At 41.1% G+C, this 20,829-nt stretch overlaps 2 protein-coding genes and 1 long non-coding RNA gene across 17 annotated transcripts in view; all 3 read right to left on the bottom strand.

Moving 5' to 3' along the window:
- Positions 1–17: 17 nt before the first annotated feature.
- On the bottom strand, positions 18–1,682 carry LOC144215742 (uncharacterized). Of its 2 annotated transcripts, XR_013330491.1 has the most exons (9): positions 1,356–1,682; positions 1,202–1,282; positions 920–1,000; positions 792–859; positions 641–718; positions 499–576; positions 355–435; positions 217–294; positions 18–153 (listed from the first exon to the last, which is right to left on the bottom strand). It is a non-coding gene; the product is annotated as an uncharacterized LOC144215742 (long non-coding RNA). The 2 variants fall into 2 exon arrangements; XR_013330490.1 differs by having other exon boundaries at positions 1,202–1,682.
- Positions 1,683–3,867: 2,185 nt separating this feature from the next.
- On the bottom strand, positions 3,868–6,027 carry LOC144215558 (eukaryotic translation initiation factor 4E-binding protein 2-like). The gene is made up of 3 exons (XM_077744585.1): positions 5,539–6,027; positions 4,849–5,034; positions 3,868–4,349 (listed from the first exon to the last, which is right to left on the bottom strand). The coding sequence occupies exons 1-3, from the start codon at positions 5,675–5,677 to the stop codon at positions 4,318–4,320; spliced, it is 357 nt and encodes a 118-aa protein (XP_077600711.1). The 5' UTR covers positions 5,678–6,027; the 3' UTR covers positions 3,868–4,317.
- Positions 6,028–6,213: 186 nt separating this feature from the next.
- LOC144215979 (ankyrin-1-like) overlaps positions 6,214–20,829 on the bottom strand; it is a 56,634-nt gene continuing 42,018 nt past the window's right edge. For 11 of the 14 annotated variants that reach the window (XM_077745229.1, XM_077745230.1, XM_077745227.1 and 8 more), the window contains 10 exons: positions 20,590–20,674; positions 20,420–20,494; positions 20,162–20,293; positions 19,919–20,071; positions 14,430–15,072; positions 13,623–13,965; positions 11,698–11,781; positions 11,399–11,545; positions 9,864–9,966; positions 6,214–8,824 (listed from right to left, as the gene is read on the bottom strand). In XM_077745229.1, the coding sequence (XP_077601355.1) occupies positions 9,892–9,966; positions 11,399–11,545; positions 11,698–11,781; positions 13,623–13,965; positions 14,430–15,072; positions 19,919–20,071; positions 20,162–20,293; positions 20,420–20,494; positions 20,590–20,674 (1,737 nt within the window). In that variant the 3' untranslated portion in view covers positions 6,214–8,824; positions 9,864–9,891. The remainder of the gene's footprint in view (positions 8,825–9,863; positions 9,967–11,398; positions 11,546–11,697; positions 11,782–13,622; positions 13,966–14,429; positions 15,073–19,918; positions 20,072–20,161; positions 20,294–20,419; positions 20,495–20,589; positions 20,675–20,829) is intronic. The other 3 variants (XM_077745237.1, XM_077745236.1, XM_077745225.1) reach the window with 2 other exon arrangements.

A 20,829-nucleotide genomic window follows, 5' to 3' on the forward strand; every position in this document is an offset into this window, starting at 1 on the left:
ATCCAAGTGCCTGCAAAGATTTTCCCAATATATTATTCAGGTAAATGAATGAGGTAAAAGTACAAGTACTACTCAATTCTTCAACAGAGTGGTGGCCCAGTGGTTAAGTCATCAGTCTTCTACCTCTGTGGTCCTGGGTTCAAATCCCAGTTTCTGCAAATATTTTCCAAATATTATTCAGTTAAAAGAATGAGACAAAAGTATAAGTATTACTACCTTCTTTCACAGAGTGGTGACCCAGTGGTTAAGTCATCAGTCTTCCTCCTCTTTGGTCCTGGGTTCAAATCCCGGTGCCTTCAAAGATTTTCCAAATATTATTCAGGTAAATAAATGAGATAAAAGTATAAGTATTACCACATATGCTCCCACAGTGGTGGCCCAGTGGTTAAGTCATCAGTCTTCTACCTCTGTGGTCCTGGGTTCAAATCCCAGTGCCTGCAAATATTTTCCAAATATTGTTCAGTTAAAAGAATGAGACAAAAGTATAAGTATTACTACCTTCTTTCACAGAGTGGTGGCCCAATGTTTAAGTTATCAGTCTTTACCCTCTTGGGTCCTGGGTTCAAATCCCAGTACCTGCAAAGATTTTCCAATTATTATTCAGTTAAAAGAATGAGACAAAAGTATAAGTATTACAAACATTTCTTTCACAGAGTGGTGGCCCAGTGGTTAAGTCATCAGTCTGCCACCCCTGTGGTCTGGGTTCAAATCCCAGTACCTGCAAAGATTTTCCAAATATTATTTAGTTAAAAGAATGAGACAAAAGTATAATTATTACTGCCTTCTCTCACAGAGTGGTGACCCAGTGGTTAAGTCATCAGTCTTCCCACTCTTTGGTCCTGGGTCCAAATCCCAGTACCTGCAAAGATTTTCCAATTATTATTCAGTTAAAAGAATGAGACAAAAGTATAAGTATTACTAATTTCTTGCACAGAGTGGTGGCCCAGTGGTTACGTCATCAGTCTGCCGCCCCTGTGGTCTTGGGTTCAAATCCCAGTACCTGCAAAGATTTTCCAAATATTATTCAGTTAAAAGAATGAGACAAAAGTATAATTATTACTGCCTTCTCTCATGGAGTGGTGACCCAGTGGTTAAGTCATCAGTCTTCCCACTCTTTGGTCCTGGGTTCAAATCCCAGTACCTGCAAAGATTTTCCAATTATTATTCAGTTAAAAGAATGAGACAAAAGTATAAGTATTACCAATTTCTTGCTCAGAGTGGTGGCCCAGTGGTTAAGTCATCAGTCTGCCGCCCCTGTGGTCCTGGGTTCAAATCCCAGTACCTGCAAAGATTTTCCTAATATTATTCAGTTAAAAGAATGAGACAAAAGTATAAGTATTACTGCCTTCTCTCACAGAGTGGTGGCCCAGTGGTTAAGTCATCAGTTCACACTTATTTGGTCTTGGGTTCAAATCCAAGTGCCTGCAAAGATTTTCCCAATATATTATTCAGGTAAATGAATGTACTACTCCTTTCTCCAACAGGGTCGTGGCCCACTGGTTAAGTCATCAGTCTTCATCCTCTGTGGTCATGGGTTCAAATCCCGGTGCCTGCAAACATTTTTCAAATATTATTCAGTTAAAAGAATGAGACAAAAGTATAAGTATTACTATCTTCTTTCAAAGAGTGGTGGCCCAATGGTTAAGTCATCAGTCTTCTCCCTCTTTGGTCCTGGGTTCAAATCCCAGTACCTGCAAAAGTTTTCCAAATATTATTCAGGTAAATGAATGAGATAAAACTATAAGTATTACCACATATGCTCCCACAGTGGTGGCCCAGTGGTTAAGTCATCCGTCTGCCACCTCTGTGGTCCTGGGTTCAAATCCCAGTACCTGCAAAGATTTTCCCAATATATTATTCAGGTAAATGAATGAGGTAAAAGTACAAGTACTTCTGCTTTCTCCTGCAAGGTGGTGGCCCAGTGGTTAAGTCATCAGTCTGCCACCTCTGTGGTTCTGGGTTCAAATCCCGGTGCCTGCAAATATTTTCCCAACATATTATTCAGGTAAATGAATGAGGTAAAAGTACAAGTACTACTGGTTTCTCCCACAGGGTGGTGGCCCAGTGGTTAAGTCATCAGTCTGCCACCTCTGTGGTCCTGGGTTCAAATCCCAGTACCTGCAAAGATTTTCCAATTATTATTCAGTTAAAAGAATGAGACAAAAGTATAAGTATTACTACCTTCATTCACAGAGTGGTGGCCCAGTGGTTAAGTCGTCAGTCTTCTGCCTCTTTGGTCCTGGGTTTAAATCCCAGTACCTGCAAAGATTTTCCAAATATTATTCAGGTAAATGAATGAGATAAAAGTATAAGTACTACCGCTTTCTCCCACAGGGTGGTGGCCCAGTGGTTAAGTCATCAGTCTGCCACTTCTGTGGTCCTGGGTTCAAATCCCAGTACCTGCAAAGATTTTCCAAATATTATTCAGGTAAATGAATGAGATAAAAGTATAAGTACTACCACTTTCTTCCACAGGGTAGTGGCCCAGTGGTTAAGTCATCAGTCTGCCACCTCTGTGGTCCTGGGTTCAAATCCCAGTACCTGCAAAGATTTTCCAAATATTATTCAGTTAAAAGAATAAGTTCTAATGCCTAAGTGCTTAAGTCTTCAGTGGTGGATGAAGGATTTTGTCAAAAAAATGACTAAGTGTTTCACCCATTTCCAAGGATAAAACGTTTCAACACCCATATATAAGTGGGGCACGAGTTGGTGTAGTGGGTTGCACACTCACCTTCGGACGGGGAGACCTGGGTTCGATCCCCGGTGTCGCCGGTTGCCGACCAGCGGTCGAGAGTCGGCCGAAGGCCGACTCGAGAACGCGACATAAAGTGGCCCTTCCAACTGTCTGAAATTTACTGAAAAATATGACTAAGTGTTTAATTTGAATTAAAAAGATTATTCTTTTTTTTTTCTTGCTCCATTTACTGATCTCCATGTTGTAGTGATCAGCCAAACGACAGTGGGAATCGAACCCAGGTCTCCCAGACGGGAGTCCAGTGATCTAACCTCTGCGCCATCAAGTGGCTACACTTTCCCTTGTAATGATTTGAAGCTCTTGCCTGCAAATATACAGAAACAACTAAGTGAAAATGTGTCACAACCGGGATTTGAACCCAGGTCTCCCACACAAGAGTCAAGTGAGTTAACCACTACGCCACATGCACATGTGCTCACCAATGGGTTGAGGTCAAATCATCAGTCATTAGAGGGCCTCTCTGATCTCTTTTGTTGATTGGGTTGACATATCCTGGCTGCAAAAGATCAACGAGAGGACGGAAAAAAATGCAGTAGCTGTTGTTTATTTAGAGAAGGGGAGTCAGGAAGTGGAAGTGACAAGGAAAACATGGCGGCCAAACCAAACAGAAAAGAGCCAGCTAACGTGGGGGTGGTGAGGCAGACACCCGTGTCTGGATGAGGAGAGACCTCGGAGGGAAGCTACTGTGGAGGAAGAAAAAGATGGGACTCAGAGATATCAAATCCAAGTGTCTCATCTAATCTACATGTCCAGCGCTTCAATAAGGCAGACGCCATTTGCCCTTTCGATTTGGAGAAATGCCCACAAATAATCAATTTTTCAGGAAAAACTTTGGTCATAACCCAATGAGATTTAATATAGAAGTAGAATGTAAGAGTCCAGACAGAATATTGGCAATAGAAGGACGTGCCTACTCGTACGTATATTGACCTTTCGATTCCACACAGGCTGCTGACTGAGGTTATCATCTTATTTGAGGAATCCTGCTGATAGGACACAAGAACTTGCACGTATTTAACACACATACACGCACACACACAGTTCCTCATACAGTAAAGACTTTAAAAAAATACAAAAGAGATCATTGTAAAAATCACAAGCACGCTCGAACATTGAATCCAATTGCATTTTTTAATGTCGCTCATAAAATTACAGATGATCAGATCAAATGTTCAGATTTTAGTACTAATTAAATATACTATTTTGGTCTTTTCAATGTACCCTCTTAAGGAGTTGACTGCATAAAAAATGTTTTGCATATTTGGGGTGGGGGGGTGATTAAGAGGTTGGTCTCTTTTATTCTGATTGTTTTATAGTTTACAGTTTGCTTTTAGGCGGTTAGTAGTATACATTGTCAGATTGGAACCAATAAAGGAAGGCACACTTGTTTGAAGCTTAAAGGCAAATACATTTTAGATCACAGATTTGTTCTGTGCTCAAAGACAAAAAAAAAGGAATTTCAATGAAATCTCTAACTCAACATGTGAAAGCCTTTGGGACAAAATGGTCTCTTCAAAGCTATTTTTACAGCATCTTGAGGGTACTTTTCACATTTGAACTCCTCAGATATCCATTTCAAACTGTGCATCATCACCTTAAAACACAAACACAACAGTTTAGATTTGTGCCCCAGTCGTTCAAAATGACATTCACATTTTTGGAACTATTTGCTTTTCAGCATATAAATTCACTGCAACCAAGAGCCAAACAATTGAAATAAAAACATTAACCACTGTGGTAACCACAGATGGTTGCGTCCTACTGCACAAACCCAATTGTAACCTTTAAGTGTAATATTTTCACTTAAACTAGGTAATAATTTATGCAAATCACAAAAAATAATAAATAAAAATGATGATGAATTTATGATGCAAGTTTTCAGTTAACCTTTTAGGGTTATTTTTTTCAGATTTGGGCTGGGCCTTCAACTAGTACTCAAATGCAACTTGTTTTTTTCCCCTCAACTGTTATGTAAACAGGTCCATATTTAGCCTGTTGTTTTCCATTTGACTATTGTTACTTTAACATATTTTTGTTCTTTTTGATCTTGGCTCAAATTGACGACGTTATTAACAATCTTATGGTTATAGTACCTGTGGTGTTGCTAGGTGACACGCCGCTGCTGTTCAGCATTTCTCCATCACTGGCCTTGTTGTTGGTTCCTGCAGAGGGAGGGCTCGTCACACCAGGAATGTCTGGAAGACCACGTGGGGGGGTTTTGGCCAGAGGAGAACTGCGACGCCCCAGTAAGAACTTTCGATCATAGATGATCCTGGTCCCTTTAAAGAGGAAAAACAAATATGTATCATTACAAAACAAATAGAGAGGCATTTCTAATTAACTGGACATTATCTGCTTGAGTTTTTTTTGTCATCCAACACATTTTTATAGTACAGCTGCACCTTATCCCAGTTTGGAACGTCAACTACTGCAGTCACATTCATGACTTTTATTTTCCTGATTGAAATTGAAAATGTTTCAACTTCCGTTTTTCTACTTCCGGTTCTCAAATGTGTACTCGTCTACTTGACGAGTTCCGCATCGAAAATAAACTAGTAAAAACTAGTAAAAAGTAAAAACACCATGATGTTCAAATAATTTGAAGCTTGTTTCTTCATTTCTAACTTTTTTTGCAATGAATAAGTTGGCTCTCGATCAACCGTAGCAAATTTTAGCATAGCCTTCGCAGTTTAGCATGCCAAACATTTGCCATCTGTAACAAACACTGTCCGCGAAGAATCTAAATGATGGTGATGCTGGTGGGAACAAAATGTACTACGTACCACCGGGGGTGGTGCTGAAAAGAGTGCCCCCAGGAGTGGTGGAATAATCTTGGGGCATGTGCTCGGCATCGTGGATGTCGACCCTCCTGCAGTTTGACGGGATCGTCGTCGCATTGCTCGTCTGGCAGTCGGTGGACATGTTCTCCAAAAATCACGCTTCAAGTTGCACTAAACAGCTAACTAACTAAACAATCCGATTTAACGCAAGTATACTAAAACAGTCGAGCGTCCACCACCACCATGCGGTGCTTCGGATACGACTACTGTCGTGCAAACCGAATAAATACCTGATATCCTTAAGTGCAAAATATGGAAATGTCGATGAATAATGTCACATTTCAGCAGGCACGCACACAGAGGCGCCCGTTCAGGTTCTTTGCAGCAAGGACCTGAACACGTCCCTCCACAAAACACGCACACAAGCAAAGCACAGGAGACACAAACAAGACAAGTTCAACGTCTACAAGTGGCGTGCGTGCAAACACTGCCGCCTAGTGGCCAACAGCCGATAATGCAATTGGCAAGTTTAAATGATGTCTATAAAAACAATATGTGAAAAAGAAAGAAAAATGCAGAATATTCCTCTCAATTAAAATTTGTGGAATCCCACTGAAGATTTTGCTGTACATATTATACATTATGTCCTGTATCTTAACAAGAAAAAAATAACAAAAGCATAATTATTTCTTTATTAATTATGTAAATGTTGAGCTGGTGTACAGAGAAGGTTGTCAACAGATGTTTTTGGATTTGATTGAATTGAAAATTTTCTATAAGTTGACTTCAAATTCATGTTTGATTCCCCATAATAATAATAATTTTAAAAAATGAATGCAAACAAAACAAGTTCAAATACCTGCAAGACCCTCATTCATCATCAGGTGCAGGCATTAACCAAAACTCAACAGTCTCTTTCTAGCTACATCTGTATGTTTGATGCTAAAAGTACATCCAGAACATAAAAAGAATCCCAGTTGACATGTAAGGGTGCATAGCATTCTAAGTAAATATATATATATATTCTCATATATATATTCATAATTTATATATATATATAGCCTTTGATGATAAAAACATTTTCTGTGCATGTGTGCATTTGCATTCCTTAGTATTGAGTAATATGCTATTGCGTTTATATCCATCCATTCTAAAAGGAAAATACAGTACATGTCTTCCCTAATTTTTGCAATGGAAGTATTTTTGCATGAATTGGTGCGTGGCGTCACTTCAGTCGTCTCTTCAGCAGTAATAAAAAGTCCTTCTGCGTGCACATGACAAGACTTCTGCACATTCAACGCATCACCATTTGGAAGCCTTTGAAAGATATACTGTACAGTATTGGGTAAGGCGTGGCAGGAGGGGTTTGGGGGTGGGCTGTGTTGAGGGAAAAGACTGGTCACCCATCATTCAACCACCGGAGCCACCAAAATTCTATGTTGCGCCATCTATTCGACCCCCAGCCCCTACCCAACCCTGACATCAGTAGCAGCCCCGGCTTCCAAAAAACAATTAGGAAGCCCTTATGAGCAAAACAAAATGGGGAGCTTAGCAAATCAATTCTTTTCTTTACCTCATTGATATAGTGGAAAAATATCAACTACAAAATATAGTAGTTGGATGCTTGGATGAAAAAAAAATAGAACAAAAAAAATGGCTCCATTCAAATAAATGTAACGTTTGCAATGGTGATGATCAACAGCAATTACGGTGTGCAGTATACATGATCTGCTATAGTAAAGAGTTAATACAACACACATCAAATACGGTATTAGCAAGACTTTACATTCATCTGTGGCTACTAAAAAAGATCACCAGATTGATCTGTGTTTATTGCAACATTTTGAGAGACTAAAAACTGAGAGCGACAAAAACAACCAGATTAAGAAATATGGGCTCAGGAATATGACATGAGTGGGATTTACGTTTAGGTAAATCAATCTTTTAACATAGGAATTCACTTATACAACAAATAACAAAAGAAAGACTAATCTGCATGGTGAAATGTTCCTTAAGCATAATTGTAATATAAAACAAACGACTCTAAATATGATCTTCAAAGAGGCAAAGTGATCAATTGTGTAATTCTAATGTATTGACATCATTTCTGAATGGAGTAAAGCTACATCTAATAGGTTGAAAGCATAACTGTGACCCCATTCACCATCCTCTCTCCATGTTCTTTTTGTCACTATACTTATTGCTTCTTCTCAACACAATTGAGCGAGGGTGGGCTCACAGTATTGGGTCAGACTCCCTTCACAGTGATTGCTGGCCGACTCTGCTACACGTCCATAAATGGCCAAGGAGACATACATGAGAGCTCAACACATCTACGACACTCACCATTGTAGTCTTGTGGAAGAGGGTGGCATGACTGCTACATTGCTTGGGGTCATAATAGGATGATAAATGAAAATCGGACGTAATTTATAGTACGATGCCTTATTGGGGAAGGTGCAACATGTCCAAACACGCCACAAACTACAACATGTCGAACCCTCTACATGTCAAGTCAGATAGGGGAAAGCACATGGAGAGCATTGGGAAAAGGTAGGTCACATTGTGTGTAGTTGTCCACATAACGATTTGAACATAGTATATGTTCAGATTGAATTGAAGAAGTGGGAGGAATACTAAAGCAGCCAAACAACAATGGAACAGTTTAGTGCATACCATAATATGTACAATACATATAGTATATTAATATCTTAGGTGAAAGTTGTAGCACTATGTATTAAGTTCCAATTTGTACTGATGCTTTTTGTAGACAATGTTGTAGGTCATCCTCATCTATTGAAAGTGGTTTGAATACTTTTGTAGTTTCTAGAAAATGTCATTCCCCGAATCCATACATAGTCCATATTGGAAGCCCACCTTTCCGCCCCCCAGCCACACACTTTTGGGATTCATAGTTTTAAGACAGGCCATGCGGCGGCAGACGCTCATGCTGACATACACGACAGGAAGCATGTTTTGGGTGCTATTTTTTCGTCAGTTTTGTTTTATAGGAAATCATGCTTCTAGTTTAGTGGTTGATTATTTGTCCTTATGTTGTTGTTTTTTTTGTTTTTTATATTTTTTTGTATTTTTTTTCTAAATTAAAAAAAAAATAAAGTCGTTAACAAACCACAATTATTCCTTCCAGTATGTGCGACAGCAGTGAATCGATTTCCTTTGTCTGCCTTTTATGTTTGTCTGTGAGTGCTCTTCAGTTTGTGTCAACTGCTGATGGTCATGTGTCCATGTAGGAGGTTTTGGGGGACGGGCTCGATTCCTGCAGAGAACTCTGAGGAGAAAAGAAGACATGCGCAGTTAGGACTTTTCAATATTTTCATCCAACTGCAATAAAAATAGCTTTTGATAAAGGATTTCTGGCATGCAAGCTACAGTGGTTAAACCTTTGATTCAACCTTTACTGGACATGTTAATACTACACAACACTGCTTTGAAAATGTTTCGACATATGTATCTTAATCTGAGTAAACAATTGAATGATTGTCTTACTGCAGCCCCTCTTGGTGCACCACTGTACTGAAATTGCCTAGGACAAAATCCCTAAATGAAGCTCATCAATTCATTTCAACAGTTCTTTTGGCACCAAGATGCCGCCATATGGTCTCAGCACATAATAACAGTAAAGTGGATAAGATCCACTAAATATTGACAAATGGGTGGACGTTCGCCATAATATAGTCTCATTAATTCCAATGTTTGTCATATATCAATCCTCCAGTTTTCTGAACCATGACATTGGCAGAGGTTGTTTAAATTACGGCTGTCATTTTTATGAAATATCAGCAATCTGAGGAAAGTCATGACCCCACTGTTGGAAATGACTAGTGACACAAACACATGCATGCACACACACACACACACTTACAGGTATGTTTGCTTTGACTTTGAGAGCAACCTTATTTTTTTTTCTTTTCTTTTTAATCTGTGCACACAAAACCTCTGTCTTAAAAAAATGTATAAGGCCCACCCTTGCTTTTCTACTACACGAACAATATAATTAAAGCAGAATTTTATGATTTGGAAACCAATTTTCAACTATATAATCAAATCATATACACTGCAAATAAAATTTATTACATTTTCTAACCAATCAGTAGAATACTAATTAATACAATACATTGCAAATGATGTAAAATAATGTTATAGGGTAAAGTCATTCATACATTTTGCTGCGCCTGCATCACATCATTTGAGAATTAGTGGTGAAGTTAAAAGGTACATTTAGTGGAATTTAATCCACATGAAAAGTGGATTAAATAGTCTCACCCAGCACACGTCATAACGAAGCGCACTGTGGGAGAATCCCGTACCTGCAAGAAAAGCAGCGCTCAGCCTGCCTCACTGCTTAACTCGTCGCAGGCTGGCACATTTCACTATTTGAGCACCTTTCTTCACAGTATCCACAGTATCGGGCTACAGTCGGAAGAAGAGATGGGATGGCGGGGGGGCGGAACCAAAGGTGGGAGGGTATATTAGTGAAGGGGAAAGTGGAGGGGAATCAGGAAGGCAAGAGAAGAGGATGGAGAGAATCAAAAGTCAGAGGCCAAGAGAGAGGGAAACAACGTAGGGGAGAAGGAAATGATATACACATAAATATAGAAACATTCAGGCAAGGATTGAAATGATGACTGGCATCGGAAAATAAGGGACAGTTAGAACCACGTACCCCAGGTGGAGTGAAGAGATGAAGGGTGGAGGGAGTGACAGAGCAACACAGTCTCAGTTCAAAGTACCACAGACTTTAATGAAGTCACATTCACCAATGATTTGTGATCATACAGGACAAACGTGAGGTAGGTAGGTGGATGGGTGCAGCTTAGTCTTTGTTACAATAGCCGGGGACTAGAGCCAATGGTGACTTGTGAGCGTTAAAGCTGGAGTAATGGCGGGGGGCTGAACAATTAGCTTTTGCTTTTGCATGCAAGTATTGCAGTGGAGCCTCCCAAGTTGAAGGATTGAAAAGTGCTTTGATTGAGTTGGAGCAAAAATGTTGGTGGAAATGAGCTTTCAAAAGTTGAATGAGACTTCATGTGGCAAAACTAAGTAGAATTTGACTCGGTGTACAGACCAATCAGTCCAGAAGATTCAGAGAATAGTTAAAGGTAAAAGTCAAACATACATACAAAAAAAAGTTGTTTGCTCAAATAAAATATTTCCTGGTCACTTAGTAATCTTTCATATGTGTATTTCAAAGAAGTTATGTGAATGACTATCCATAAAACTTCAATGAATTTAAAGAAACCATTTTAGGAAAGAACAGCTCAACTGAAACAACCAAAAGTTGAGTTGGATAAAATCATTCCTGGGCCTCTTTAAAAGATCAACAAAATGATTCAATTCCTGAGCAAATTAGTTGCCAGAATCAAGCATGTATGAGGTAAATGCAAAAAAAATACAATACATATTAATTGAGATTAACTGCAGAAAAGGTGATGAATGTATGGAGAGAAAAAAACAGATGTAGAGCTGGCTGTGTTTGTTAATGGCGTGTCATGTGGTAGATGATAAGTTGGAATTCAAACAACATCGCAGAATGAATGGTGTTCAATTAAGGAGGCTCCACTCTAGTTGGTAGGAGGTTCATCACACTTCTTAAACCCACATCACACTTTTCTTCCCTAGCGCTTTACAACTATTTCCGTCATAGTGAAGCTCATGCAAGTTAAGCTACTTGGTGATCTTGATAAGATCCCCCCTCATTGAGGAGCCCACTCAAGCCTCACCAAGACATATGATGGCAATCAAAGCGCCACATCAGATGACCGCATCATCTGATTGGATTCAGTTCACGTGGGTTTACGGGGAGGGGAGCGGTGACATATGTGGCCGGAGATCAGAAGCCCACCTTGCTGCTTTCCCGGCCCAGGATGGCGTAGCTCATGAACTGCTCGGCGTCCACCTCCAGCTCGTTGGCGTCCTGCAGGGATCCGTCTCCGCTCACGTCCTGAACGCCGTCTTCGCCCTTTCCTCGGCGCACGACCTTTCGCACGATCTAAACGCACGGCGGTGGCATTATTAGGAATAGGGCATGTTTTTTTTTTAATCAAAATAGTTGTGAGTTGATGGTTGTGGAAATTGCCAAGGTAAAATATTTTGGTCAGGATTTAAAAATAAAATAAAATAAAGAAGTGATGAGGGCCTGACCTTTTTAGTGACGATGTTTCCATGCTCGTCCGTAAACTGCTCCTCGCTGACCTGTTCCCCGGGAAGATCTTCAGCCTCATCACCCTGTGGGGAGATGATTAACTCTTTCACAGGCACTAGTGATGATGGACCTCTTTTGCAAGACATGACAACATTCAGGCAATGCAACTGTACAGGAAAACTGATGAGTGGTGTTTATTGACGCATTGTCTACCTTAAAATGGGAATTAAAACCCTCCTGTTTGAATGTAGATGCTTGCCAAATAGTATGGCATTTTGGGGTTCGCGCAGACATATAGAAAATATTAGTTCTCATTTAAACTAATGTTGGATTAAAAATGAATTAAATTCAAAAACAATAGGAATGGAAATTATATTTGAATCTTTGGCCAGCATGCCTTTCTTTTTCCATATTGTTCAAAGAAATTGAAACAGAAACAACAAAATAGGGTGACTTTTTCTTGTGACATATGAGGAAATCTTGTGTTAAATCAGGCAGATAATTTATCATCTAACAAACCACATGTATAACCCAACTCTATGCAACAATCATTCCCTGTCAAACAACTTACAACAATATCTAAATTTCAGTGAAACAAATTCAATAAGGACAGCCTATATGCCGAAAAGTAAACAACTGCAAAGAAGAATAAATGCCTTTCCGCCCATTCAATCAGTCTCCCTTTGATTTTGTACCTTGAGGATGACCCTCCTGCGGACCACCCTTGTGGTGACATTCTCCTCCTCGTCGGCTACGCCCTCCCCCTCGCCGAGCTCGCGGTCGAGCCGATTGTGTATGGAGGTGAGAAGCCAGCGCACCGAGCCGCTGGCTATGTTCAGCACGTTCTGACAACTAATGACCAGGAAGGCCAGCAGCACAAAGCTGAAGAGGAGTTCGGTCACCAGGGCCCACATCGCCCCGCTTAGATCCACTCAGCCCCTCGAAGTTCAGGCCGCAGAGTACTTTGGTGCCCCCCAACCCCAAAAACAAACAGCAATGCCAACAGCTGCAGCCCAAAGCCTGCCTTCACGTGTCACGCTTTTGTTCTTCGGTTGATAACCTTCCATAAAGCGGGACGCTCAAGACGCTTTTCCTTCCCACTGCAGGACAGGGGCACCCAGACAAGCATTTTGGGACCTGGGTAGGAGGGGGGTGGGCATCTATTCCCACCTCTCTGTCCCTGTGACCATGTGATCGTTGGGCTTTAAATACCTCGAAATACTTCAGTGACACTGGGCAGCCGTCCTATTTGTAGTCGTACAAATTACAGTACAAACGCCATAAAATTGTATCCACAGATAGTATAACAAAATAGTATAATAAGACATCCCTGTCACATGGAAGTAAATGCTTGGAAGCGAAGGGTAGTCATGCTGCTTTGGAAGCAAATGTCTATTTGAGATTTCACACTTTCACACTAGAGATTGTCCTTTACGGTGGGAAGCCATGAAAGTCAAAACGTGGTAAGGTAGTGGGCGGGCGGTGTGTAATGTGAGTAGGACAGTGAGAATTTTTGCTATATTTGGCCCCCCGCTTGCTGTGTGTGCCCATTTTCGGCCTCAGATTGCGTATGTGTTTGCTTCATGTACAGTATATTTTGACACAGTGTGAGGAATCAGACGTTTCTCAGCAAGACCAAATAAACAGCTCTTGTTACATTTGTGTTAAGATTTTCAGAGAATAACACATCTAAGAATAAAAGATGATACGTCACTTGAGATCCTTGGAAGAGTTTTAGATCAATCTTTTCAGAAATAAGATGCACCCACAACATTTCACCGGAAACTGTAATGTTGATATATTGACCAAACAATATTATGAATTGCCCTTGTCCACATTTTACTAAAGGATAGTTACACCAAAAAACATAGATCTTATTAGCTTGTAAAAAAGAACAAATAATCCAGAAGGAGGCGAGACTCACCTGTCCTTTGAAGCGCATGTCATCCCAGGCCCTCAGCTCCGCCGGCCTGTGTTGGAAGCCCAAAGCCTTGTCGAATGGCTGGGCACCCCGGAAGTGCCCTCGTAAAATTTCAGAGTTGCCGTGCACGTCTCTGGCCGGTTGGAGCAAAGCCTCCTGGGACATATGGGACTGATCTCCGTCCATGGAGTTGCAACATGATGATATCATGGTGTCGAGGACCTGTCTAGTTTTGGGCTGGTTGGCCACCCAGCCCTGTGGGTCTGCGCCAGGCATCCACCCTGGGCCCGTCTGCTCCTGCATGTATGAAATGAACGAGCTGCCTCCATTTCCTCCATTAGATGACCTGAAAGGAAAAAAATGGAGGTTGTACATTTTGGAGACGAATTCACAACAGAGAAAGCTTCCTGCCCGTATTACAAATCTCTTTGGTAGCTCTCCAGTACACGCATTAGCAATAATGTGGAGGAAGCTGTAGTCTTCACTATATTGGGATTGTCAGAGGTGTCAAGAAATAAAAAAAAAAAGGAAATGGCAGGCAGAGGTCAGGATTTTTAATGACACCTCCTGCTAAACTAAAAATAGACAAATGTAATGATGCACATAAAAGACATGAAGTGGAGGAGTGGGGATTTTTTGTGGTTGAACTTGAACTATATCAAATAAATAGTTCTGAGATCGAGGGTTCGATACCAGGTCGGTCCTTACTGTGTGGAGTTTGCATGTTCTCCCTGGGAAATGTAATTGCTTAATTCTTTCGTAGGGGGGGTGCAAGAGGAAATAATTGAGAAGCACTAGGGTCAAACTCACCTGTCGCCATTCCGATCTGCAACATAGGTGAGACCAGGTGACTCACTGAGTCGGGCATATACCCTTTGCTGTCCTGTAACAAGAGAAAGGCCTTCCTCTGAGCCCTCAGTTCCTGCCCCTCCTCCTCCACCTCCTCCCCCTCGTCCTCCATTGCCACCAGTCGTGATATTGACAGCCGATAACTCCGAACTTGCCTCTGACCCCTGACCATTGTTCAGTCCGTTAAGATTGATACCAGCAATGGTGCCACCGAGCGACGCCGGCGTGGCAGTGCTAAGCGAGTCGATGCCCATCTCCGAATCGTCTTCGGGTTCGATGGAGCCGCTCTGCGCGACACCCCCTCCGCTGGCCCGACTGGCCGGTCGCCCCAGACTTCCGAAGGGCAACCCGAGCAGGCCCTCGGAGTCGTCTGCGTGACTACACTCCAGCGAGGAATCCTCCATGGGCACCAGGGAGGGGGAATTACCGCAGGGCCACACCTGCACGTCAGCCATCTCCATGAGGGTGTCCTCCTCCGTGGTGGCAATGGGCGCACAGTCCAGGCTGGAGACCTCCTGCCAGTAGGGCTCGGCACCCAGAGGCGAGGGCAGGCTGTACTGCATGGAGGCCGGGGACAGAAGCTCATCCGGCGCCATCCCATAACCTGGAGCGACACACAGAGAAGCACGCTGACACCCGGCCCCCCTCCCGCCTCGCTCCCCACCTCACAACCGCAGCACCGAGAGCCCGGGAGGGGGGAGTGTGCCCTGTCGAGAGGTGCAGAGGAGGCCCAAGGGAAAGTAGAGGTGAAGAAAGTATAGCAAGGACGGAAGGAAGGAAGGAACAAGCCAAGTCAATCAGGTAAGAATTAAAGTCCTACTATCACGTTATTTAAAAAATTTATACATACTAAATGATTGAAGAGGCACACAGATTCAGATCTACTAAAAGTGTGCAATAGAAATAGATTTTTTAGTAACGGTTTGTCTCTGCATAAACGAAACCAATGACATAGTCAAAGGCAAGTAATCCGACAAAGTAGCCAATGGAGAACATTAGCTGAGATTTCCGACTTAGATATCTTACACCACTGCCTGTTGCTGACAGATGTAAGCCGCTTTTTGCTTTATTTTCCCCAAAAAAATTACATCGAGCTGTGGCTTGGTAGAGTCCAATCTATTGAATTCAGTAAACTATTCCCCAAGGTGATAGTGGGACTTTAGAGTGCAAAATGCTGAGCAAATAAGAGCAAGGACTTTAGAAGTTAGGGTAGGGGGGTCAAGTGCTGACAGGTGCGAGGAAGGGGCAGTAGAAACAGCAGCAGACACATATGGACCAAGAAGGTTAGACTGAGGCCCACTTGAGACTGATGCTGCCCTGCTGGCTGCCACCTGCCGGGAAAGCGCACAAGTTACAAGCCCTCATAACTGGAGCTGATTGGGCCATTCAACATGCCGCAATCAACCCTTCATTCTCAACCCACACACACGCACACACACTCACACACGATGTCGCCATCGTCCTGCATGCATTCAACTACGTTCAGAGAAAACAGGCAGGTTAATATTGTAGTAGTAATCAGGCTGTAGGACATGCTTTCAGGCAGTCTCATTCGCACACACGCAAACCCTTTGTGGTCTCCAAACCGTCAGATCCAATTCAATTGAGCTAAATATTTAAACTTAGAACTAGGCTATGGAAGAGTTCCTGTTAAATCTACTGTTCCAGATAATAGGCAGTGTTCAATGACATTATTGTGTGGAATGCTTGTGGACTCAGGTCACTCCCACATTTGTGATGAATATATACTATACAAGAAAAGGCAGGGCTGTTATTTTAAAAGAAGCCATAGGTTGTTTTTTTTTGTTCTCTCAAAATAAAGCTGGAACTGCTCTTAAACCAAAAAAAGAAACTCAGTGACGAGCTGAGGCGCACGAGTTGGTGTAAGCTAAGTAAACAGGCTGTAAAGTAGGAGATCGAGCAGACAGTGAAATAGGAGGAATGCACCCTTGCCCTGGTCACAAGCATGTGTTCATGCACAGTCGAAGGAGAGCAAGAGGACACCAAGTGTCAGCGTTTCATTCACTTCATGCTTGAGCACTGCTGAAAGTGCAGCAGACATCTGAGACAAACTGCGACCTTAACCACCTTGTGACCTACATGCTACACTGGCACTCTAAAGTGCTGTACTACTAGGATCGCAGAACCAAGTTCCTGTTGCTTATTAATTGAATTTGCCGTAAAATTGCAAAATTCATTTTCAATGGCCTCATACTATCGAATGTTTCGTGTTTATACGCATGATGGGATCACAAATACTGGAATGGGAATAAAATTACTGAAGAAAGGGTCTTTGGGAAGCTTTTATGACTCCAATTATAGTCTATTTATTAGATACTAGACTTATGTAGTAGCATCTCTAACAACCTGTTGTGATCTAGCTTTAATCATCACTGTGGAAACAATGCATTAATGATTTGTAGATTTGTTGATCTCAGCAGTCTGCGATGCAGTGTAGTAATAAATTCCTGTGGTTATCTTGCTTCCTCTTTTAATGAAATGAATCAACACATGTGGGGAAACAGATCCAAACAAGTAGTGTTGACAGGCTGATCAATAAGTGAAATGAATTGGAATGGGAAAATAAAGCAATGAGACTGGTGTGAAATTAACATTACTGTGCAAGTGTCTTAGCCAATCAATACCAATGTTTCATTGGAAGAAGGCCAAATACAACATTTAACAAGATTAGAAGAACTTGAAGATACAGACAACGGTTTGTTGTCTGTGTACCAATAGAAAGAATCTTGTTTGAAAAACTAAAATACACATTCTAATGTGTAATAAATCAAAAAATATAATACAGAATTTTTCAGAAGTGGCTGCCCTTAGTTTGGGAAGACATTTATCAATGCCAGTAATGTTTTAGCCACTCAATTGCAGCTATGACAGATTTACTACCCTTGCCTGGGACATTTGAAATAGCCATTGTTCCATGCCCCTGTGTTCCAGACTATCACTTTTTATGTACGTGGTTATAACTGACTTGTCTTGCCAAAAATCCTTCAGTGCGGGATTTCAGAATGTACTGCAGATTTTAACATCTTCCGCAGAAATCAAAACAGTCAGCATAATAATAAGGGCGTGGTGTAGAATATTATATTTTTACATGTAATTTTCAGAGTTCAATAGAACCCACCCCACTTAGTAGAGAAACTGCATTTATTTGCCTGACTGAATGTTTATATATTTTTTTAACAGCTGTCAGGTGTAAAATTCCTAAAATGAGGAAATAATTGGTATATTATAGTGTTTTATCCATTTAGACATCTTTGGAACACACTAGTTCCTCTTCAAAAGGCCCCAGTAAAAGAATAACTTAGGATAATTGTATCATTGGGGACAGGGCAAAGGTAATGAGGGCCATTTCGCACAGTATTGTCAACATATAAAACAAAAGCAAACCAAAGGCACAATTATAGGAGGACACAAAGTGTACCAGGTCTTAATATACTAACAAAATATGTTCTCGTTGACCCAACGAGCATCCATCCATGTTACCATCGAGGCAATGTGACCAACAATGTAATACGACATTGAAATAAACACTTTAAACCTCTAAATGATTATTGTTGTAAAAATAATAATAATAAGAAGAATAATAAACCACAAAACCACAACATTCATTCATGAACACTGTTCATTGTAGACAGAAAAGGTTTGGAACCTTTTCCTTCTCCACACAAGACCACCGAAGACGGAAAGGAACCTTCATAGAAAACATGCCATGCAAAAATACCAGTGGCATGCATTCTTAGAGTTCTTATCTCAAACTAGTTGTACTGCTATACTGTATGTGTAAAATGCAGGAGGGGTTCATGCACCAGTAAAGGCAAGGCACTGTGTGGGAAGAGAAAATAGAAAGAAGAGGGTGATGAACACGGACGCAAAGAAATGGAGCGAGTGAGGGTCACCTCCCCTCTCCCAGTGGGTGCAGAGTGCACGGCCTGGTGAATCATTCACAGAGCGGACACTATCAAACTCGGGGGGTTTCCAGACTCTCAAAGGAAATAGTAAAGAAAACCAAAGGAAAATGCACAGAAACGTCGCAAGAAAATCAAAGAAATATATGGGTCAGAGGTCAACATGAGATCGGCATGAGGTCAGAGTTCGGAGAGGAGTGAGGAGGAGGAAGTGGAAGGCTGCAAATGACATGTCCACAGAAACAGAGAAGGACAGATTCACAGGAAATGACAAAAGGGCTCCCAAAATGACATTCGGTGCATCAACAGCATTAGTAGTTTAAAAAAAAATAGCCTTCATGCGCTTAACACAGGAAAGGTTAACAAAATGAAAATAATAATATTCTCTGAATCCAACAGTTTCAAATTTAATAGGGGAAATATCGTGTGTTTTTTTCTGGGGAAATCTAATATTTTATCTAAGTATAGTCTTGTTTAATTAGATCTCTATAAGATATATGATTTTAAGTCAAAATTGTCACTCTCTCCTGTTAGTAATAATTATAAAGAAAATTATTGTATAATAAAATATGTATGTGTCGACATATTGGATTAAAAAAATAGAAATAACACAACCAAGAAATGCCTTTGGGAGGATGCAGGTAAGACCAGAAAACAGGGGAGAACCATTCACATCTGATGTGATTGGAATAAGTTGTTCCTTTCTTTGGCTTTGGTTTCTCCGCATGGCTACATCACAATAACATTGCCTCCAGTTTTCACAGAATGGCCTCCTGGGCCTGTTGGCAACAGGCATGCGTGGCCAGTATTTCACATATAAAAATGGAGACAATAAGATGTACGACATGTGTGAATGAAACCAGCAAAAAAAGGAGTCAACACTGACTCTTGTTTGTTATGTTTGAAATATGATCTGATGTAGTAGTACTGCTTTAAACGGCAAGCAGTATTCCAGCGAGCGGGTCGAGTGAAAAATTGAGCCTAAATTTGGGACTGCTTAAGAATCAATCTCATTTAAATAACACAGGAAGAGATGTTCTGTGAAGCTTATCTGCTTATGAGCATTTTTTAAAAACGCATTTAAACTAAATCCTGGCCTTCTAGTCGGCCACCCACCTGAATTAATCATATACAGTATAAATCATATACTATGTACTTCAACGTTTGTAAAAACAGCTTTCACCAATGCTATCCAACCTCAATCATCCAAAAAAATATTACCAAATTATGACCATCCTTAAAGTATTAGAAAACATGAACGTTGTCATGGAAGATCTATCGATCCAACTCCTGTATTTTTACGCATTAGACCGCGATAGCTGATCTAGTGACTGTAAAAATGGGAGAATACGTATATAGCCAAGGCACTACTACTACAGTAGGAGTGTCCTGAGTCCAAGAGTATTTTGCTGAAGTTGCTTCCTGCAAAAGTCTAAATGCAGCATTTATATTCATCAGAAGTGGAATTCAGAGGATGTTAAAGAGGCAAGTAAGATGATGCAGTCAATTTCGGTTTAGAGATCTCACCATTGGTCATAGCAGGAGAGAGGTGCTCTCTTTCATTATGTCGTTTGTTGAGTTGGCGCGAACCTTGTCTGGGTTGCTGTGCTGGTTGACCCTCGAGCAGAGTGACTATGTCCATGCGGTCGATGTTCTTCAGGGCCACGTACAAGGTTTCCACTGCAATTAAAAACAGGATTCTCAGTATAATCACAAGCGAGCGTGTTTGTGTTTGAGATGTGAAAGATGTTTGAAGGAGTCTCCACAGACTTTTTGCTCTCTTGCCCTCATGTGTCGCCCACAAGTTGAGTAGAGCAGAACTTTGATCCAGCAGGGAATTTGGATTCTCCACACGGATCTTATTGATGTCATCCACACTCAGCTGAAGCTCACGGGCCAACTCTAAAGCGAATGTAACAAAAAAAAAAGGGCTTCAAGAGAGTACACTTGTTTTCCAGATCATTATATGAAAGGCTTGGGCTTTCCAACTTGAAAAACAACGTGTATAACATTATAGATTTGACTTGCCAGCCCAGCTTAGTCCCAGTTGTTCTGCAATCACAGCCATTTTGAGCTCAGTTCTCTCCATGGCGCTCATTGATGCTAAAGGAGATGCAACACAACATTTATAATTACCATATTTTCTAGACTATAAGTCGCACTGGTTTTCATAGTCTGGCAGAAACAAGCATTCATACCCATGGCAGGTTCATTTAGGGCACTGTATCTTTCTCTTAGAGCCAGTGGGGTTAAAGTTCTCCTGCGGTCTTCACTTCCAATAATCTATAATACACAACAATGACTGTGGTATCTAAAGCAGGGATGTCAATACTTTTTTCTTTTTAAACATTATTTTTATTGGCTGCTAGCCAATAAAACCGTCTAGCAGGCCACAGGTGGGCAAGCGAATTATTGTTTGGACACCCTTGAAACTGATA

This window comes from Stigmatopora nigra, chromosome 22 (assembly GCF_051989575.1).
Source record: "Stigmatopora nigra isolate UIUO_SnigA chromosome 22, RoL_Snig_1.1, whole genome shotgun sequence".
Taxonomy (NCBI): Eukaryota; Metazoa; Chordata; class Actinopteri; order Syngnathiformes; family Syngnathidae; genus Stigmatopora; species Stigmatopora nigra.